The 21,209-nt window shown below is 36.8% G+C and overlaps 1 protein-coding gene across 4 annotated transcripts in view; it reads left to right on the top strand.

Annotated features, from left to right (window-relative positions):
* The window catches only part of BRWD1 (bromodomain and WD repeat domain containing 1), a 64,310-nt gene that overhangs the window by 12,740 nt on the left and 30,361 nt on the right, over positions 1-21,209 (top strand). For 2 of the 4 annotated variants that reach the window (XM_037376545.1, XM_037376546.1), the window contains exons 11-28: positions 23-123; positions 1,489-1,529; positions 3,113-3,211; positions 5,701-5,851; positions 6,450-6,584; positions 8,073-8,201; positions 9,511-9,736; positions 10,175-10,360; positions 11,082-11,265; positions 12,096-12,186; positions 13,143-13,283; positions 15,294-15,379; positions 16,249-16,444; positions 17,484-17,600; positions 17,741-17,848; positions 18,218-18,342; positions 18,458-18,540; positions 19,009-19,120. In XM_037376545.1, coding sequence (XP_037232442.1) covers positions 23-123; positions 1,489-1,529; positions 3,113-3,211; positions 5,701-5,851; positions 6,450-6,584; positions 8,073-8,201; positions 9,511-9,736; positions 10,175-10,360; positions 11,082-11,265; positions 12,096-12,186; positions 13,143-13,283; positions 15,294-15,379; positions 16,249-16,444; positions 17,484-17,600; positions 17,741-17,848; positions 18,218-18,342; positions 18,458-18,540; positions 19,009-19,120 — 2,311 coding nt within the window. Of the gene's footprint in view, positions 1-22; positions 124-1,488; positions 1,530-3,112; positions 3,212-5,700; positions 5,852-6,449; positions 6,585-8,072; positions 8,202-9,510; positions 9,737-10,174; positions 10,361-11,081; positions 11,266-12,095; positions 12,187-13,142; positions 13,284-14,082; positions 14,139-15,293; positions 15,380-16,248; positions 16,445-17,483; positions 17,601-17,740; positions 17,849-18,217; positions 18,343-18,457; positions 18,541-19,008; positions 19,121-19,558; positions 19,700-21,209 lie in introns of those variants that run through there. The other 2 variants (XM_037376547.1, XM_037376548.1) reach the window with 2 other exon arrangements.

Genomic DNA, 21,209 nt, shown 5'->3' with positions numbered 1-21,209 from the left:
AATTATTGCCTGATTTCTACAGGTGGTATGTTTTTAGCAACTGGCAGTACTGACCATGTCATCAGGATGTATTTTTTTGGCTCTGAAACACCTGAGAAGATAGCTGAATTGGAAAGTCATGCTGTAAGTAAGATTGTTAAATCTAATAATTAGTCACTTCAAGCAGTATTGAAATCACATGTGAATGTTGTTAGTGGGCTTGTGGCAATGTTCTTTTATTGAATATTTTTAGAACTTAGGCAGAATTTCAGCCAGTCAGCTCAATGTGATTTGACCATTTTAAAGGTTGGAATGTATCAAGATGGTGTTTAGAATTCTGTTTTTCCAACTGGTTGTCATAGATTTCTCAAATTTTAAAGTGTATGGTTTGTTCAGTTGCTTCCCCCTGATGCAAGTGTGCCTAGCCGCCTACATATTCTGTGCTGTATATAGGAAGTAGATAGGCTGAGAATGTAGATTTCATTACTTATGTTATTTACCATTTGACACCTTTTGGTTTTAATATTTAAATGGAATTGAGTCTCCAGAATTTTACTTCTGTTCGTCTTTACTTTATTCAGGTCTCCAGTAGCTGTGCAAGCTGCTTTATACTTCCTAAGTATTAAGTCAGCTTGCTGGTTTGGTGTTGTTTTCCCATGTGCTTTGTGTTATGTGTGCTGTCTGTCTTTACTTGCATTCTTAGTGTAACTGTTACCTGTTAGGAAAATAACTTCTTAGATAAAATACTCTCATTTTTTTATTTGTGTACCTTAGTCAAATGGACTCTGTCTTCCTAGCAGTCTAAGGGAAAGTTGGCTTATGTTCATGTGCAGGTTTTTTCAGCACTTAATGCACAAAGAATCTGTGGTTTTACTGTAGAGAATTCAGATTTAGTTGAACCTTACAGCTCTTTCAAGGGCAGCTCTTAAAATACTCATCACCTTAATTTCATTTGCCCTAATATGTTTTCTCCAATACTGAATCTGACTTTAGGCTTTTATGTTACAATGATAAGGCTTGATCAATGTTTATTTTGTATGTAGAGGAGACTTTCAGCTCTTGAAGACAAACTGATCTGAGTGTGCTGTCTACTTACCCTGTAGGTTTTATTATGATAAAAATGAATAATTAATTATATTTCTTTAAGGAATGTGTAAGTAGGAGTGGGAACAACAGATTCCTCTTGATAGTAGTTAGCTTAGGATGTTGGAAATACATATTCAACTACGAGTTAATTGGCTGCCAAGTTATTAATGGACAGCTATTTCATCTGTCAATCCGTCATGTTTAAGTGGGATATTTTTAAAAAACTTGCATTATAAATGCATTAGTGGTTAGTGATTTTTTTTTTTAAGTATTCGTTGGGACTTGGTCTACCTTACAGTTAAAAGCATTAGAAATTACATGATATTTTACTGATTACATCATATTTTAATAAGCTTGGATTTGTCAAAACCATATTTCCTATTTAAAAACATAATTTCTAACAAATGGTACTTTTTCTTACAGGACAAAGTTGACAGCATTCAGTTTTCGAACAGTGGTGATAGGTATGTTGAAAGATGCTCAAATGTGAACAAACAATATGTCAGTTTGGAATTATGAATGTATTATTGTTCTCACCTGGAGATTTCCAGTAAGAAGGTTCTGCTTACTAAGAACTCAAAGGGGAAATGTGGACTAATCCAGGAGAACATAGTTAGGTTTCAGCTGTCTGTTTTGGCTTTCTGTTAATCTTTGTTAGATAATGTATTTGGAGTGGCTGCATATTGATTTACCTGGAGTATTTTAACATACCCAGTGTATTTGTGGCTTTATAAACCTGCTTTTCCACTCCTTTCCTTTCGGTTTCAGGAAGGTAATTGGATCAGAGTAGGAAATGGGAAAATGCAATGGAAGTGGTCTAAAATAAGTTTTAATCCTTCTAATTTTTTTTTCTAGCCTAATGTTATTTAAGGAAATGGATTTAACAGAATTTTACAGCTGATTTGGGGCTGGGGGGAGCATGTGTAAATTCCATTTGTAAAACTTCATCCATACTTCCAGTACAGAATGGAGTCAAAACTGATCTCTGATTGGCCTATCACTAATGAAGATGTGGATTTTAGCCTTCAGGGTAGACTTAAAGCTGCAACTTCGAGTTGCAGATGTATTTTTATTGTTTGTTGGTTGTTTTTTTTTTTTCTTGGAAGCCAGGTAATTGTGGCTAAGAATGCTGATAATCTGTATTCAGTTTGGAAGTTGTAGTTGTCTTCCTTTCAGTGTTTTTCTGCAGTTATACTTGGGTTTGGGGTCATCGTGTTGCACTGGTCCATCAAGTTGCCTGCATGGATTACTTTTCAAGGCAGTACAAAAAAAAAAAGGCAAAACTTCTGCTGTTTTGCTTGGTGAAACTTTCTGTGGAAGATGTTTAAGATTTATTATTATTAAATGAATAATTATGAACTAATGAATGAGTTATTGAAATGAATCATAGCAAATTAGAGCACAGTTGTGATATACCTAGCGCCCAGACTTCTTTTATGAGAGGTATGTCAACTGTCTTTCTCAGGGTTGTGATTCATGGACTAGGGAGATTATCTTTGGGATATCTTATAGTGTTTCAGTTCCTCTCTTTAGAAATTTCCATTCTGCTGCATTCATTGTTCAGCAGCTCATGAAATGGAAGCCTGAACTGCTGTGGTTTACACCTTGGTATCCTGAAGTAAGCCACTGGTGGTCTCCTCTTTTATGTGCAGTTGTGGGTGGGAACAGCTCAGGTTTTGCTGTGCTGATCTGTTCTTGCCTCCACTTCATTATCTGATACTCTACAAGAATGCATTACTTAAAATATGGTAATGAAAAACTGCAGCTGAGAAGGAGTTGAGGGTGAAGTTGTGAATTGAGTTCAACTTTGGAAATTGCTTTTCTGTCCTGTGGATTTTGACAACTTTATTCAGTTTTTTCAGTTCAGAAAAACTCTTTCCTCGGCTTCTGGAAAGAAGGTTAATGGACAGATAACTGTAAAGAATTCCCTTGCACGCAAATAGAAGCTTTTGCTTCTATCAGTCTTTCATTGTAATGTTTTAAATTGTGGTGATGTAAAGCAAGTTCTTTTGAAGATGAATTAACTATCTTTTAAAATTTCTTCAAGGTTCATAAGTGGCAGTAGAGATGGAACAGCTCGTATCTGGTGTTTTGAGCAAGCAGAATGGAGGAGTATTTTGTTGGATATGTCCGATCGATTACCAGGGTGAGTGAAGTGTTATCTTTTTTTTTTTTTGTCTGTTGTGTAAAGTCAGAAAGTTTGAAAAACTCAAGCACACTTATTTGCAGTCAAACTAGAGCAAGCCTTAGCAGCGTTACGATCAAGTGGTGTGGGTTTTTTTTGGGTGAAATAATGTGATGTAATAACTTGCTAAATTTTAGTTTGTGCTTGAATAAACACATAAATATTTTTATAGCTTTCAAAGGTACACTATGCCAAATTAATTACGTTTCCTTTATTAAGGGAAAAAGTTAACAGAAAGTACAATAGATCTTCTCTGTCTGGATTTCAGACACCTGACATGTCACAGGAGAAACCTTTTTAGATTGGTAAAAATAAGGTTGTAGATGACCTCTTTCCAGAGGTCATGACTGGTAATAGGTGGGTTTCATCAAGGGCTGATCTAGCTGACTATTTTCATTGATTCTTTTGTACTTTTAAAAGTGTATTAATGAAATATGCTGATGTCACACAGTTTGAGTAGTGTCATTGCAGATAAGATCAGGATATTACATGGTGCTGGATAAACCTGAAGGCTGGATGTTTCACAATTGTGCAGAATGTTCAGCTTACTTTTGTAGACACTAAGCAGAAGTGAATTTGTAGGTGATTAAATAGGAGTAGGGGAGCGTGGGGGAAACAAAAAACAAACCTTGGGTTTTCTAGTTGATTAGAGGGTGTGATTCCTGTGATGTTCCCATGGTGGGGGAGGGGGGAGGGTGTGGGGAAAAGTGGTTTTACTAAGAAAGGAGGAGACAGAAATATTTGAGATTTGACTGTGATATCTTTCTGGATTAATATGTACAATTGTCGTTGTGTATAATGAGAGTCTTTGTAAGAGAGGATACTAGTTGATGTGGAATATAGGTAATACTCTGTGAAGGTATGCTTCAAAGAAAGCTTGTTCCTTCAGTTGACTTAAGATGCTGAAAGGGTGTGTTACAGTATCCTACACGTGTGTTTTGGGGACAGAAATGAGGAAATACATTGAGGTTAATACAAAATATTACCTTTAATATTGTGGTGGGTTGACCCTGGCTGAACACCAGATGCCCACCAAAGCGGCTCTATCACTCCTCTCTTCAACTGGACAGAGGAAACAAAATATAACAAAAGGTTCGTGGCTGGAGATAAGGACAGGAGATCACTCGGGAGTTAGTGTCATGATTTGACGTGGAGAAATTAGGTTCATTTATTACCAATGAAATCAGACTAGTATAATGAGAAACAAAAACTAAATCTTAAAACACCTTTTTTCCAGGCTTAACTTTACTCCTGAATTCTGTACATCCTCCTCCTGAGCTGCGCAGGGGGATGGAGAATGGGAGGTCGTGGTCAGTTCATCTCACATTGTCTCTGCTGCTCCTTCCTTCTCACACTCCTCCCCTGCTCCAACGTGGGGTCCCTCCCACTGGAGACGGTTCTTCATGAACTCTTCCAACATGGGTCCTTCCCACAGGCTGCAGTTCTTCACAAACTGCTCCAGTGTGGGTCCCTTCCATGGGGTGCAGTTCAGGAATGGACTGCTCTAGTGTGGGTCCCCCATGGGGTCACAGGTCCTGCCAGCGAACCTGCTTCAGTACAGGCTTCTCATGGGTCACAGCCTCCTTCGGGCATCCGCCTGCTCCAGGGTGGGATTCTCCATGGGCTGCAGGTGGATATCTGCTCCACTGTGGACCTTCATGGGCTGCAGGGAGACAGCCTGCCTTACCATGGGCTTCACCAGGGGCTGCAGGGGAATCTGTGCTCTGGTGCCTGGAGCACCGCCTGCCCCTCCTACCTCACTGACCTTGGTGTCTGCAGAGTTGCAGTGCTCCCATATTCTCACTCCTGTCTTCTGCTTCAGGTGTTGTGCAGATTTGGGGTTTTTCCCCTTCTTAAATATGTTACTACAGAAGTGCTACCGCGGTCGCTGATGGCCTTGGCCTTGGCCAGTGCTGTGTCTGTCTTGGAGCTGGCTTGTATTGGCTCCTTTAGACACAGGGGATGCTTCTAGCAGCTTCTCACAGAAGCTACTCCTGTAGCTCCCTCTGCTCCCAAAAACTCACTACAAATATTTTAATGTTGGGAATCAGAAAAAAATGCTTAGTTAACGTGAAGGTTAGCTTCTGAAACAGTTGGAAAGGTCTTGACTGTAAACGGTCCAAGTTTTTAAAGGAACTATGTTAGGACTCTAATTGTGGAAGAGATAAGACTCCATGAAAAAGGAAAGCCTTTTTGCCTTGCACCTGTAATGGCAAAGAGGTTATCATGTCCTATGAAATAAGTATCCTAGAAATCCAGATCTGCTTTATAGTTGATAGCTCCAAAAAGAGTGAAATTTATGGACGAAAATTTCAAAACAAATTTTAATTCTTCTGTTCCTTTCCTTTGTCTGATTATTAACATGGGAAAAGAGGTTATTTTTCTGTGTTTTGAGTTTGAGATGGGCTGATTAAAAATATCTCATGCCAGTTCAACTTGTTTTAAAATAGCGACCCATGTTCAGAAGAAGACAAATTTATGAAGCCTAAAGTAACCATGATAGCTTGGAACCAAAATGATAACTATGTTGTTACGGCTGTGAATAATCATCTACTCAAAGTTTGGAATTCCAGTACAGGGCAATTGCTTCATGACTTGGTGGTATGTAATTTTCTTTGCTTTTTGATGTATATGGTCTTCCTAGAATGACAATGACATGTGCATCCCGAGTTCATATTTAGATCTGATTTGTCTTAAAAGTTCTATATGAATGATAAAGCAAGCATAGCGTTTCTTGGATGTTTTATTTTTAAACGAAAACTAGCTGCTTCCTCCTGCATTTGAACAATCCTTTCTCTAGCTGCTGTGTTGAACTTGCCTCTCCTGTGGCATATATAGAAGTTTTTGTGCAGTAACACACTTACCCATTGAATAGTTCGCTGTTCTTTGGCAAAAGCTCCGTATTTCTAGAGTTCTTGCTTGAATCTAGAAAATTACTAAATTTAGAATGATTTAAGTGTTTCTGGCTGCCTGGAGTTTTACCCTACTGATGAGCCACAGCTAGCAGTCCAGATAGATACACTGTGGAATTTGTAAAAGTCCATATGTTTTCGGAGGCAGCTTACAGGGGTTTAATTTTCCAAAAATTGAGTATGAGGGAGGAGAGGATAGTATAGTACTTAAGGCACTACTGGAAATACCCTATTGATGGGGATTTATGTCCTCTTGTTTGAATGTGATGTGGAATTTTGAATTCTAGGGGCACACGGATGAAGTATTTGTCTTGGAGACCCATCCTTTTGATTCCAGGATAATGCTGTCTGCAGGTCACGATGGCAACATCTTTATATGGGACATTACCAAAGGCATGAAAACAAAGCATTACTTTAACATGGTAAGACCTTTTTTAAACCCCATTTTCTCTTAGTGGCCTGCAGTGTGTTCATATACTAGTTGAAGGGATTGTTGCCAACACATACAACCCCTGCACATTTTGGAGGACCGCTGCCCCCCCCAAAAAACCCCCAACAAAACAAAAAAACCCCAAAAAAACCAAAAACCAAAGAAAAAGAAGATGACACCCCACACCCCCCCCCCCCAGAAGAAAACAAAAACCCAAAACCAAAACTAAAACCACCAAAAAACCCCAAACCAGCAAATGTTATGAATTCATTTCTTCTTTAGAGCTTTTACCATTAAATTTCTTGGTTATTGTATTTGTAGGTGGAAAGTGACCAGGAGTCAGTTGTAACAGTTTAATATGGCAGAAAAGGAGGGCTGGGATTGCCTCCCTTGTTTGCTTCTGGGTGCCCACTTCTACTCTCTGTCTTGAATCAGGTGCCTCTCACTGGACCCTTTACTAAGCTGCGCCAGTTCATGGATCTGCAGAAGTACTCCCCACTGCTACTTTCCTTAGGCTTCTAAGTTGAATTTGGTCAGGGAGGTCTTGATAAGCTTCTGAGATGTGGTGGATGAATGGTGAGAATTTGCAGTTGAGTGTGAGGTATGGGGGAGCAGAGCAGGACTTTACTTTCATCCTAGGCAGTGTCTGAGCTCTTCAGACTTCACCTGTTGATCAGGACTTCTAGGTCTGTGGGCTGTTGTAAATAGTTGACACCAGGGCTTTTCCACTCTTTGGTATGGAAGATCTTCCACCTCATTCTTAGTAACCATTTTCCTTAATTGAGGTGAGGTGCCATTTAAGAGACTGAAAGGTCCTGGTTTAGACCATCATTTCAAGAGTCTTACAGACAAATATATGTATTCTCAACTGTGTTGGAAGCGATAATATTATTACCATAACAATTAGTGGATTGGTGCAGTTCTTCTTGAGAGCTCCCATTACATTCGTTCCGTTTGACAGCTTATGATTTACACTTTAAACTAGGTTATTTTGTCTGAGGCTTAAGTTGTGGTCCACTGTTCAGATTAATTTTTTAATTTTTTTTTTGCCTGGTTACAGTCAATAGCAAAGTGAGGGCTTTAGCTTTAAGGGTCTCTGTGCTTTTCTTGGAAGTGATTTAACAAAATCTGCAGTTTACTTTTAAGCAGTATACAACAGGTAAAGAACCTCTAAAAGCATTTCTGTATGGTTTTGGTGGTTTTTTGTTGTTGGTTGGTTGGTTAGTTTTTGGGTTTTTTTTTTGTAACAGTAAGTTTCCATACCATTGAGCACATCTTTTAAAACTGTCTGAATCAGGACTGAAATTCACATGTCCAGGGGAAAAGAAATAAACTGAGTTAACGAGGTTATCTGTGCTTTAATGGAGGTGTTTAAGAGGTGCATGACTGCTTTTGACGGAGTAATTATTTTTTGGTGCTGCATTATTGTTTGCTAAAAAAAAAAATGGTCAGATAGTTGAGTTTCTTTCCTTCAATCTAGATTGAAGGCCAAGGACATGGTGCTGTTTTTGACTGCAAATTTTCACCAGATGGACAGCATTTTGCATGTACAGATTCTCATGGACATTTACTGATATTTGGTTTTGGCTGTAGCAGGCCTTATGAAAAGGTAAGTTCAGACTTCTGTTAAACTGTTTAGTCAAGCTTCTAAGTGAAGTAGATTAGTTACACTAATTCCTCTGAAACATCATATGTAAAAAATAGTTTTGTGTAGGTACAGGATCTAAATATAACAAGTTCCTTGATGCCTGAGTTTGCTTTTGCATATGGTCCCGGCACAGCAGGAAAAACCAGTGTCTTAACATTTCCTTGGGAGTCGCTCCCAAGAACTTCTCTGGAATACATTTTCATATTCCGGTCAGCTAATTTGCATGTTAGTTGTTCAACCTCAAAATTACTTTTATTTCTAATTTCTGAAAATAGTTTAATGTTTGAAGAGTGGAATGTGTGACAGTTTATTGCACTACAAACTGCTTTTTGGTTAATCAGGTAGCATCTTAAGCATAGTTTGCTGGTTTATTTCAGTTATTAGAACTTGCAGTTCTTTAGGCTTGTCCTTATTGAACCCCTAAATCACTTTGAGTTTTATTAAAATACGCAAAAATAAATATCGTTCAACACTGGATTTTGAAATGTTTAAAAATGTGCATGGGATGAATATTTTTTGACTTTATCAGCCTGTTTCGTTTTTTGTTTTGATAAATACATGTGTTTCTGTTTTTTCAAAATAGCTCTCAAAATTGTAGTTCTGCCTATGCTTTTCTTCACTTTCCCCTCAGTTTTTTTTTTTTTAATTTGTAATGGTAATTCTGTGTTTGTCATTTTAAATAGTGGGTGGTTTTTTTGCTCTATATCTTAGCTGAAATTGAAACTTAATTCTCTTCATCTTGCTCATTATTGCTAGGAGCAAAGATTCAGACTGTGATCTAATACCTATGTAACCATTTTCCTTCAGCTGCATGGATTTAACAGACTGTTTCAGTTGCAGAAAAAATTTCTGGTGGTCACTGCATGATTAAGAACAAACTTTACTTTGAGAACTTATGTTGAAATTTAGACAATTATTTCCTTGCATGAAAACCAAGGAAACTTTCTTAATTTTGTGGGGAAAAAATGAAACTGAACGAGATTTAAATATTTTTAACTTCAAGTGTAAAGCAGTGCTTGAAGTGCTTCTGCTTTAAGCTACCTCAGTTTATTGTAAAAGCATTTTGTTGCCTGCAAAAGCACTAAAAATGAGTACTGCAACACCCATACAGGTTAATTGTAGCTATGCATAACTCTTTCTATTGGGAGCTTGCACTTTCTATTAACCTTTAAGGACATTTTAGGTATGTTAGTGTGACTTGTTCTTTTCAGTTCTTTAGAAAACTCTTTTTTTAAAAAAATTATAATATAAAACCTTCATTTCTTTCTAGATTCCTGATCAGATGTTTTTCCACACTGACTATCGGCCACTTATTAGAGACTCTAACAATTACGTCCTAGATGAGCAGACTCAACAAGCACCTCATCTCATGCCCCCTCCCTTCTTAGTAGATGTGGATGGAAACCCTCATCCGACAAAATATCAAAGATTGGTGCCTGGAAGAGAGAATTGTGCAGATGAACATTTGATTCCTCAGCTGGGATATGTAGCAACAAGTAAGAATACTATCACTAAAGACCTGCATCCAGACCTATAGTAATTCTGCATGGGAACAGAGTAGATGTGACATAAGTGATTTAAAAATGCCTTCATTTTCTCACGTGCTAAGTACTTGTGTGTTTATGTTCACTATAGATGCTGAAAGGTCCCACATCAAATATGATTTTAACCAAGCAAAAAAAAATACTATTTGTTGTTCAAATGGATGTCTTAATTATTTTCTGCAGGCACTGACATGTGCATGCTGTGTTTGAGTTGTAGACTCTGCAAATGGCTTGTTTTGAATAAGCAATTGCAATCATCTCAAGAATGGTTTTCATTGTGTTTAGCTGTACAACACATCTCACTGTGATGTAAACAATGAGATTAAGTCATTTTGCTATAGTCAGTTATTTAACAAAACCCATTCATTTTATCTGTATTACACTTGCAAGGTGATGGAGAAGTGGTTGAACAAGTTATAGGCCAACAAACAGTTGATCATGATGAACAAGGCTTGGAGCCCAGCATTCTTGATGACATGATTAGACAATTACAACTACAACAAGATCAAAGAACCGGAGCTGATCAAGAATCTGCTTCAAATGGCCCACAAAATGGGGAAGGAACACCTAGAAGAGGTTAGTGCTTGCTGATAGATTCTTAGGTAATTGTACTATCTCCATTTGGTTATGCTCTGTGAAATATTTCAAACAGTTTTTATCTTCTAATGTTTTGGGTACTAAGATTCCCTTAACATAGTTATACCTGGTTAAGGTCTTCTCATTCATTAAAACACTGCTACTACTGTGATTAAATTACAAAACAGAGCTTTTTACTTTCCTTTTAAAGAGCATTAATTGTATTACTTTTGGAGTGCTACATATTTAATAATATTCGTAGAGTACTCAAGTAACATTTATAGGAGCTACGTTTATTCTCCTCTAAAATTTGCAAAGTATTTTACCACTATTCAAACTGGGTTTCCCTCCCTCTTCTTTACAGATTTAAACCAGGCACTCTTCTGATCTGTGTCCTTGTAGTTTTAATTAAGTAATCTTAGCTCTAGGAAAAGTGCTTTTTAGAACCTCACTAACCTCAGAGCTGCCTGAAATAGTTTGGAAAAGCATTTCCTTTCACTGTATTAAAATAGTAGAAATATTACATTTTAAAAAGTATATGTGTAATCTCACTGTGTTTCTTATGAGACAGATAATTTCCTGAAGGTGGTAACTAGTCATGTACTTAGAATTACGGAGGTTAAAATATGAAAAGTGTTAATTTTTTTTATGTTGTAGTAAGAAGAAACAAGCTTCCAATTCTGTGTAGTCTGGAAAAAATGGTTTTGTTTGTATATTTTAGCTTTTAGAAGGCCAAGTTTCGACATCCAGTCTCCTCCCAATATTGGTCTGCGACGTAGTGGGCAAGTTGAAGGTGTGCGTCAGATGCATCAGAACGCTCCACGAAGTCAGATGGCTACTGAGCGAGACCTTCAGGCTTGGAGACGAAGAGTCGTTGTACCAGAAATACCACCAAGTTTACTCAGGTCTTTAGGCAGCTTATGGGGCTGCGCATATGACTAGAGAGAACACATCATGTTGTTTTTTCTAAATCTAGTGCTCTTAGACCTAAGCTAAAAGAGATCTGTGGTACAGATTGAAGTAGTTCCGTGTTACGGTCAGCTGTCCTTAAAAGCTTTGTATTGTAAAGTCCATTCAATAAAAATAAATGGAAGTTTCTCTAGTTTATTAGGGAATGATTCGCCCATATTTCAGTATTTTAAGTCATCTTAAAGGGAGTTAGCTTACTTGGATTCTTGCCTTATCAAAAATAAAGTGATATAGATTAAATTCATTCTCTTGAAAGAGCTGGGAGAGACTGTGCTTTTGTGAGACACTGTGGCGGTGCTGTTTTATGACCAGAAGCAGCACTGAGCACTTGAAATGCTAAAACAGTTGCTTTCAAAAGTACTATCAGTATGCATCTGTGAAAAGGAGAATTAATATAGGTAGCTAAATATTTCTTTTTAATGGTACAGCCATATGTATGGCCACATCTCTGAAGTTTTTAAAAAACTTCCCCAGTGTTGGCAGGTAGATTGATTGCCAAGGGAAAAATGTGGGTTAAAAATGAGGTTGAAAAGGTTTATGTTCTGATATTTACAAGGAAGACTTTCTTAATATTCATCTTCTTTACTCTGGAAATGAGAGGAATTGAGAATATTCTGGAACTGAGAAATAATAACATCGGAAATTAGTAATGTAATGAAATGAGGTGTTAGGGGGTTTTAAATAGATCTTTAAATAGAATGGATTATTTAACTTTTCAGCATTGTCAAAACAGGTGTAGAATTAGATTTTCATTACTTTCTTGTAGGAAGCAAGAAGAATATCGAATTGCAAAAGGGGAAGAGGAGAGAGATCTTTATGCAACAGAGAAGAAAAAGTCATTTGAGTCATTGGAAAAGGTATGCAGCAGCTTCTAGGAAAATGGGCATTTTGTGCCTAGGGACAAATTGTGGTTTAAAAAATGGAAGGAGACATTTCAGAAGACATGGTCTTCAGAAGTTTCTGCTGATTCAGCTTGCACTTATTGCAGGACAAGGTTTGATGCATTTTTATGAATACCTAGAATTCTTTTTTTTTCTTTTAGTCTTGCCTCCTTCCATCAAAGGTATTTGCTAGTAATTTTAAAAGGCAGGCTTGATTTCAGGCCATTCTGGTTTTACTGCAGTTAAAAGTTTTAAGGACAGTTGTTGCAGGTCCATGCTAAGGCACTAAGGTGCAAGTGAGAATATTCAGGGTCTTGTATTTGAAGAATTGTAGGCTAAATTGCAATTCCCTTGTCATTTTACTTTAGAAGACCAATGTTTTGTCCATGGGGCAACTTTTTCAGACTTACCACATTTTGAATGATTTTTTTCATTGTCTGCTTTTTGGAATGGATCGATAAGAAGGAAAAATTGGTTATTATACTGTTTTTATAAGGTAGTGGCCTGCTCTGCTGTGTCTTGCATTACAAAACAATTTGACAGGAGAATTCTACTGCATGATCCCCTTAACTGGGGGGAGTTGAGGATTTCAGGTCCTCTCAGAACTGCATGTTGTAGGCAGTTAATTCTTGCTTCTGTAAATGTATTTATCAGATAATGTGAATGAATCTGTAGCTTACAGTAGTTTATGAGGATAAATTTCTTAGAACTACTAGATTTTAAATTGGGAACAGCAAATTTAAAAACTGCTGGCTTACAGGAAAATTACTTCTTGTGGAATGGAGTTTTGTGGATCAGGCTGTGATGTGATGTGATAAAGCTGTTTCAGCTTTTATATTGAGCAGTGCTTTTAGCCACCCTTTCACCCCATAAAAGTTTGCTGCATATATGCTTTTATGTAACTTTCTTTTTCACTTCCTATGTAAATTTAGAGTGACTCTGAGTCATCATTAATACAATCTAAGCGTAGACTGCATAGACGGAAATACGCTAGTTACCGAACACGGAATAACATTGAACAACTGGAGTCTTCTGATGAAGAAAGAGATAACTCCTTTGGCTTCATAGAGCAGGTAATTTCAGAGTTCTGTATTGAACTTGAATTCCTCAATAAGTGAAGTTTATGTAAATGTGCCTTTTTTCTCTTAAAACAAACAAGCTGACAAAAAAACCCTTTTCTTATACCAAGGAAGGTATTTCTGTAAGCATCATTATTGTTAGCACTTCTCGAACCTAGTTATCTGTTGCTTTAATAATGGCAATCTTTCCTGTAATTTTATAAATGGCTGAACTATTTTTTCTGAGAATCTTCTAAACTAAATCCACAGTCCAAGACAAAAACCTGATGTACAGTGCTGAGGTTGGTTTAAAGTAAAGTTTGGATTTCAGGTGTGTTTTGCTGTTTCTCTGCAAAACCTTCCCAGATTTGTGCACAGACCTAAAACTGGAAAATGTGAAGCCTGTTAATGTGGTTCTTCCACGGAGTCTCTTTATCTCTGCCAAGTCCTGGCTTGGGGTGCAATGGGACTTTGCAGGAGCTTTTGACTGTTGTGTTATCAGATGCTGTAGACAGCAGTAGGATTGCTTGGACTACATTTATTTTGCCTTTCACACAAGGAAATAGTCTCACACTGGGAAAGGGGGAAGAAGTGGAAAGAGAAGGTCAGATGTATTGGACTAGTCACTTCCTGTGTTAAGGAAGAGTGGTGAACAAAATGAGGGGGTGTTCAGGAGGTAAGATTATTTTGTAAGATGAAGAATAATGTTCTTTGGAAATTGACTCTTCTCCTAGCCTCTTAATAAAGAATTCCTATGTGTTTCAAAACAAATAATCGCATAGATTTAATCGAGTGTTCCTTATTTTGGGAATAGGATGGGAGGAGAGTTGACAGATGACACCAGACAAATTCAAAGCACACGAAGTGCAGGTAGTTATGTGCATTGTCCTGTAAACACTGCATATACTTAAATATTTTTGAGGCAGCGATGTTAGATCTAATAATACCAAAACTAATAATACTGTGAGAAGCCAAGCTGTGATATAAATGGTGGGGTTTTTTTCTTTTAATCCTACAAATGGTAGGGTAAAAGAAAACTGACTTAGTGAGTATTGTCCATCCTGTACACAGGTATGAACAGGTCTTTGGGGGAAGACTATTAAGTTTGTTATTCTGAAAATGACAATCAGTTAGACTAATTCAAACAGTATTAAACTTGAAGTTGCAAGTTTAAATCTTGTTTTCTTTTTTGCTTGACAACATATAACTTGGGACATGAGTAATACATGATACTTAGTCATTTCAGTTATACAAAACACATGTAAAACACAAAGTTAATGTGAATAAATTGGTTAACAGCAATCAGCAAATGACTTCAGTTGTAATATATTTTGATGTATCTTGACTATTTAGTTTTGCATTTAAATATGTGCATGAATAAATCTAATTAGTACTTGGTCAATCGGTTGATACTAAAATCAGAAAAATCACCTCATTCTAACTTGCATAACTAATGAGGGGGGAAAAAAACCAACAAAAGTGCTGAGCCGCTAACAGTATGTAAGTTGTGTGTGAATGGGAGATGTGATAGTTTTCCTTGACCTGTTTCTTGTGCGGTCTTTAAATTCTTCTTTTGCATTCTAGTGAGCTAGATTTTATTGTCTACTTGACATGACCTAACTACAGCATAGTAAGTCTGGAATTTGAAGGAAGCAAAATCAATTGCCACTTTGATAAATGATTTGAACTTAAGACTAGAAAAATGTAGAACTGTCATATGGCAGGGGGATAGAATTGTTGCTTTGTGAAGAGTTGCTACAGCAGGTGGATCCACATCTGGCTAATAAAAAGTGAGTGAATATACAGAAGTTAATGATTAATAGTGCACTCCTGAGGTTAACAGAGTAAGTTGAAATTGGCTACAGAAGGGAACTACTTTCATTTCCATTTTAACAACTGTTTTTACCAAATTTCTTCCTAACTTGGTAATACGCAGACAGGAATGGAGAATGGGTTTTATGTTTCAAACCATTAAACTATGTGCTTTAAGAAGGTTTGGGATTGACAGCCTATTTTGAAATTCAGGAAGCAGAAGAAAGTGAGGGCTCTGGCTCATCTGATGAAGAGGAAGAGTGGAGAAGTGACAAGAAAAGCAACAGTAATAGTTCTAGGTAAAAGCGAACAAACACATCCCAGCTTCTACTGTAATGAGTTTTACTTGAATTTTGGCAAGTTAAGTTGTATGGAAGTTCTGTTGTGCTTCATATGTAATAACATTTTGTACTGTACTGACATATTGCATTATTTAGTATTCCATTTTAGCAAAGATTTCTGTCTTTTAATGTAGTTTCAAATATTTTCCTTTTTGCTAGATGGCAAGGAGAAACAAGATTTTCTGGAGTGTTTTCTGTAGTGTGTTTTGTTCTGTTGAGTTACTGAGGGGTGGGGGGTTTTGTTTGGTTTGGGATTTTTTTTGCTTTTTTTTTGTTAATAATGCAGCAACAGTCAGTTGCTTGGTCATACAAAAATGGTCGGGAAAAATAATTTTCATAAGGTTATAATTTTATTTAGAACTGAAGTTACAGATAACTCTAATCACCTTGCTATGGCTTTTTAGTTGTGAATTCTATAGCAGTACAACTGAAAATTCCTGAGAGAGATAGTTTAAAAAAAAAAAGCAAATGTGTGATTTGTGTAACTGTCTTTAAAGAATTTAAGTAGTGTTTAGCTAGTGTGTTCTTCAGGGAGGGCTCTTAACTGGTCGAGAATTTCATTGCACAATTTTCTTAAGTAAAATTACTGATTTTAGAATTCACCAGACTTAGTTTTTTGGGAACACAGTAATTCAAAGCACTTTTTAAAAAAACCCTTATGTTAAATGTTAAGTGAAGTGTTACAACAGGTTGAAGTAATTTCAGTTCTTTTAATAGTGCTTTCAACAGCAATCTAGATCTACAGATATTTGTCTAAGAGAATTCAGCATTCTGAAAAATTGACGACTTGGTTTTATATTTTCCTTGACCCCATCCACTATGGACAGTGATTCTTCAAGTAGATACTCTGACTGGATCGCTGATGCAGGCATTAATTTACAACCTCCTGTACGGACTTCTCGACGGAAAGCTATCAGATATTGCAGTACTTCTGAAGATGAAGTATTAGCAGGGAAATCATCTCCTCCAAAGAGAAGAAGAAGAAAAAGGAGGAAAAAACCCAAACCAAAAAAGCAGGAGGAGGTACAGTTAATTTCTTCTACTTGCCCTTTAGTAAATTTCTCTCTTCTAAGTTTTTAGACGTCTTCACAGGAAACTGTTAAAAGTAATTATTCCTGCCATTGGACAAGAATATTGGTATCACTACATACAGTGTACCCTTCATTAATTTAGGACTATTCCAAATGCAAGGTATCTGCTGATTTGTATGGAGGAATCTACATTCCAAATGGAAGTAATTTTCACTTTTCAAATAAAATGGGTTCTCAAGGTTGCTGGTCTCAAAGGGGAAATGTGATTATTAAATAACTGTTCAGAATACTAGACTAATACCCTGTTAAACTGTCTGGTTTTAAGTAATGTTTTTTTAAAAACTTAAGGGAGGTAGTCACTGTCTTTGTGGTGGCCATTTATATTTGGGTTGAATTTTTAATTCTTCATAAGCTACAATGATTAGTTGTCTCTAGGTTACTGAAATTTTTAAGTTTAATTTAAATAATTATCCTTTTTGAAGTTAAATTCGTTATTTTTTGCTGTTTTCCACCATAAAGGGACAAACATTATTTTTATTTTTATTTTTAAGTGCTTGGGGTTATTTTGGTATGTTTTTCTCTCCATCCTTTCACTTCCTTCTAAGTATTCTTAAAATGGTATTTTTGGAACTGTTTTTATATGGACATTTACTGTGCAATATCTCTCATAATTTTTCATCATCAAATAGTTTCTTACAGCTTGATAGATTTTTAATTGGGCACTGAGACTGCTGTCTAAATTATAAAACTGTGTTTCTCTTAAGACCTGCATAATACAGGTCTGTATTTAATAATAAGACCTTGCTTACTCAAATCTTCATATAGGAAAGGAATGCTTAATATTAGTATACAAATACAGTTAGAACTTGAGCAAAGCCTTGGAGGAATTTTGCTAATATATTTTTGGAAATGTAGTTTAGTGTTGTATAAGTTAAGCTTTTGTCTGCTGAATTAAAATGAATTTAGTTGTTTCGATGTCAGGTCAGCCATATGTCTGTTATTACTAATTTTGCTGTCTATTAAATGTGAAGGCTAATGCTGCAACACAGCCAGTAAACTTGGAATTGTCTTATGATTGCCATCCTCCTGTTTGGATAACAGACACAGCTCTTCGAAGATCCCCTTTTGTTCCTCAGATGGGCGACGAGGTAAGTATATGGATTAAGATCTTTAAACGCTTGTGTTACCCTAGATGATTATGGTTTCCAAATAGAGGAAAACATTTAAACATTTACTCTTTGTGTGCTTTGTTGTTGTGAATTTTTTTTGGTTTCTTTTTTCTTTTTAGGTAATATATTTCAGACAAGGACATGAAGCTTACATTGAAGCGGTTAGAAGAAATAACATTTATGAACTGAACCCACACAAGGAGCCATGGAGAAAAGTAGTCCTTAGGGTAGGTCTGCACTGAAGATACTGTGGGTTCAACACTAGTAGTCTGTGAATGAAGAATTGTATTACATTGTTTGCAAAATGTTGATTTGTGAGGTCATGCTGTTTCCTTATGGAAACAATATGGGAAGATGTCTTCAGTTACCAAAGTGTCTTTGGAGTTACCTGTGGGAAGCCCGAATATAAATACCGGTGTTAAAACTGCCAAGTGTGACAGACTGTCTTCCATTGAGATTTCAAATACAGTTTTAATATTTTTGGCTTTTTTTGCATGTGGTAGAATTCATGTGCTTGGCTAACTAATGTTGTATTAATAGTTCTGTGCATAGTCCAGAAGGTGATAATTGCTGAAACTGTTTGTTCTTACCTGTAGGACCAGGAATTAGTAAAAATTGTTGGAATTAGATACGAAATCGGTCCTCCCACGTTGTGTTGCCTCAAGCTTGCTTTTATAGATCATGCCACTGGAAAACATACAGACAAATCCTTTTCCATCAGGTATGTGCATCTTTATTTTTCTGAAAAGTATTAAAAAAATAGGGGTTTTTTTAAGCTTCTTACTAAAGCCCTAAGGCACACACGAGAGGGATTTTTAAAATTTTTTTTTATCTAGGTACCACGATATGCCAGATGTTATTGACTTCCTTATATTACGTCAGTTTTATGATGAGGCACGGCAAAGGAACTGGCAAGCATGTAAGTATGTTTTCTAGGTTTTTGAATAGACTAAATGATTTTGAAATCAAAAATTTGTCCTTGGCTAGTTGCTGAATATGCTAGATGCTACTTCAGAGAGCTCTCTGATAGGTACGGTCCCTTTGCCCATTAGAAATTTGAGCTTACTAACTGGTGTAACTAATCATTTTGGAGGGATTAACATAGATCTAAGATACAGTCTTCAAAACGCGTATCTTCAAAACGCGTTTTTCTTCAAAACACTGGACTGTAGCATTCACTTATGTTGTAGCTAAGTTGCAAACTTACTTAGATTTTAGCACTTCAGTTTTTTTTGGCACAATAAGTTGTCTCATCTCTTATTGCATATCAGTGCATTTAGAACTTCAAACTGAAATAAACTGATCAGAAGTTCTTCTAATTGTATGTAGAAGCAGCATAATTAACTTTTCTTGGTAGAATGTCTACACAGACTTTTATTTGCTCTAGCCGATAGGTTCCGATCCATTATTGATGATGCATGGTGGTTTGGAACAGTGTTGGGACAAGAACCATATCAGTCTCAGTATCCAGATAGTCACTTTCAGTGCTACAGTGTTAAGTAAGTATAAAAAGCTTTTACACTTCTAATGGTAGTAGTGTGGGTTGCCTCTTACATAGCTGGCTCTTTGGTATGAGAAAGTATAAATTAGTCAAATGGTTTTACTGGTTGTATTATCACTGCTCAATGGCTTCAAGTTGCTAATCTAGCACAACATGAACATTTAATAATTCGTGGCAACTTCTTAGTGAATAGTAATATGGTAAAAGAAGTTCTTTTACATTTTACATAAGACCTCTTTCACATTTTGCAAATCACTTTGTGACGACTAGTGTTGAATCTCTTCCATAAAGCAAGCAATGCAATTTCCAGTGCACGTAAATTATTATTCCTCATTGACAATTGGCTTTGAATGGGGCATGCTGAATCTCTTCTGTTGTTGCTGACATCATGATCCTTATGCTCTAAGTTCTCACACTACTGTCTTTCACATTATAGTCCACAGGAGCGAGTATACGTATAAGATGATCTCATGCTATCACTTGTGACTCCTGTAGAGGATGTTTCCAAACGTTGCTCTCTCTTCATGCTTGACACATGAATGTGAAGACAGAACTTGAGTCTCTTCACTGCCTACTGGTATTCTGTCATATTCCCTACTGTGTAGATCCCACTTGCAATTTCACCTTTTGATTTCCTCTTTGGGTGATACTCTGCTAGATAACTGGCAAGTGATGTGACCCTGTGTTACCTGTAACAGACAAATCCCTTTGACCAGTCTACTTGTCAGAGATAATACTGCCTGGACGAAGGCATATAATATCAAGTACCTTGTTCAAAACATGGCACATTGAGCAAATCAAGGGTATTTGAGTAGAAAAAAATAACTGCTTAAACACGAAAAGCCCAGAGCATCTGAGTCAGACTGGTAACAAGACAGTTGGACTCCTACGTTCTTTATCCAAGGTGTGTTCTGAAAACTGATTCCCTACTATCCCCCCATGATAGTTTGATGTTAGTGGCATTTTTGAGCACCTTCTTTCATACCAACAAAGAGGTCCTTTGAAAGGTGAGCAAAGATAGCTCTGGAGCCTCAGCCTTCAGAATGAGGATATTGTCCTTGTCCTGTTCAAGCTGTCTGGAATGGTTCTGGGATCTTGCTTGCTTTGGATTCCCCCAGCAAGGGAGGACTGTAAGCAGAATATACAGTGGATACATAACACTCCTATTTCCATCATGACCAGAGAATCTTCCCATGTCTCTTATAGTATATTTGATATTCAGAGTTTCATTGTTGGAGAGCTTTGTATGTTTTTTTTCACTCAGAGGCTTTTGAACCTGTCGCTCATCCCAAAGAGAGGAAGTACTTGTAGCTAATAGACAATTCTATAAGACTGCCAAGATTGTGCTGCATATTTTGGGTCCATGTCTCATCTACTTTACTTGTCATCTATCCCATTTATTTTCCTTAGTGGGAAGGTGTAAGGAACTTCCAGATTGAAGTTCTTGCCTGTATGCTTTTGGCAAGTGAATTTTCACTTTTGCTTCGACAGCTACGCTTAGCAAATTGGCATTCTTGATGTGCTGTAAATAAAAGCGGTATCAACAAAACAACAAATAAGTCCTCCGCAACAGATCATCTGACCACAAGGATTTCATGTTCCTGACAGTGATAAAGCTAGGACTGCTCCACACATAAAGGATCTGTTAGTATGTGCAAATACTTGTTTTTTCTTTCTGCTAGTTGCTTAATCACCCACAATAAGAAAGTACGTACAGACAAAAAACTGAAATCCAGGCTATCAGTACACTGACTTCTTGCCCTCATTTCATTTGCATTTGGACTCTTATATAAAGAGAGGGTCTTGACAAACTAAAATGGTGCTGGGTGTTTACTGACGTCTTACTCATGTCCCAGGCATGAGGGATAGTACACTTGAAGCATACCTCCTGCAGGTATTATAGGTGTAAAAATATATGAGTTACTGGCTAGTACATTTTCCCTTGTTCTGTAAAATCATGTATAGACTAAATTCCATTGAGTCCAGATACCACTATGTATATACTACTGAATCTTATTTCAAAACACTAAATTTTATGTTAGCTCAAACTGTTTTATATGCTCCCATGGAGTGTATGTACATGGAAG

The sequence above is a fragment of the Falco rusticolus genome, chromosome 2 (assembly GCF_015220075.1).
Source record: "Falco rusticolus isolate bFalRus1 chromosome 2, bFalRus1.pri, whole genome shotgun sequence".
NCBI lineage: Eukaryota > Metazoa > Chordata > Aves > Falconiformes > Falconidae > Falco > Falco rusticolus.
The sequence above is the reverse complement of the archived record's forward strand: the minus strand, read 5'-3'. Positions and strand labels throughout refer to the sequence as shown.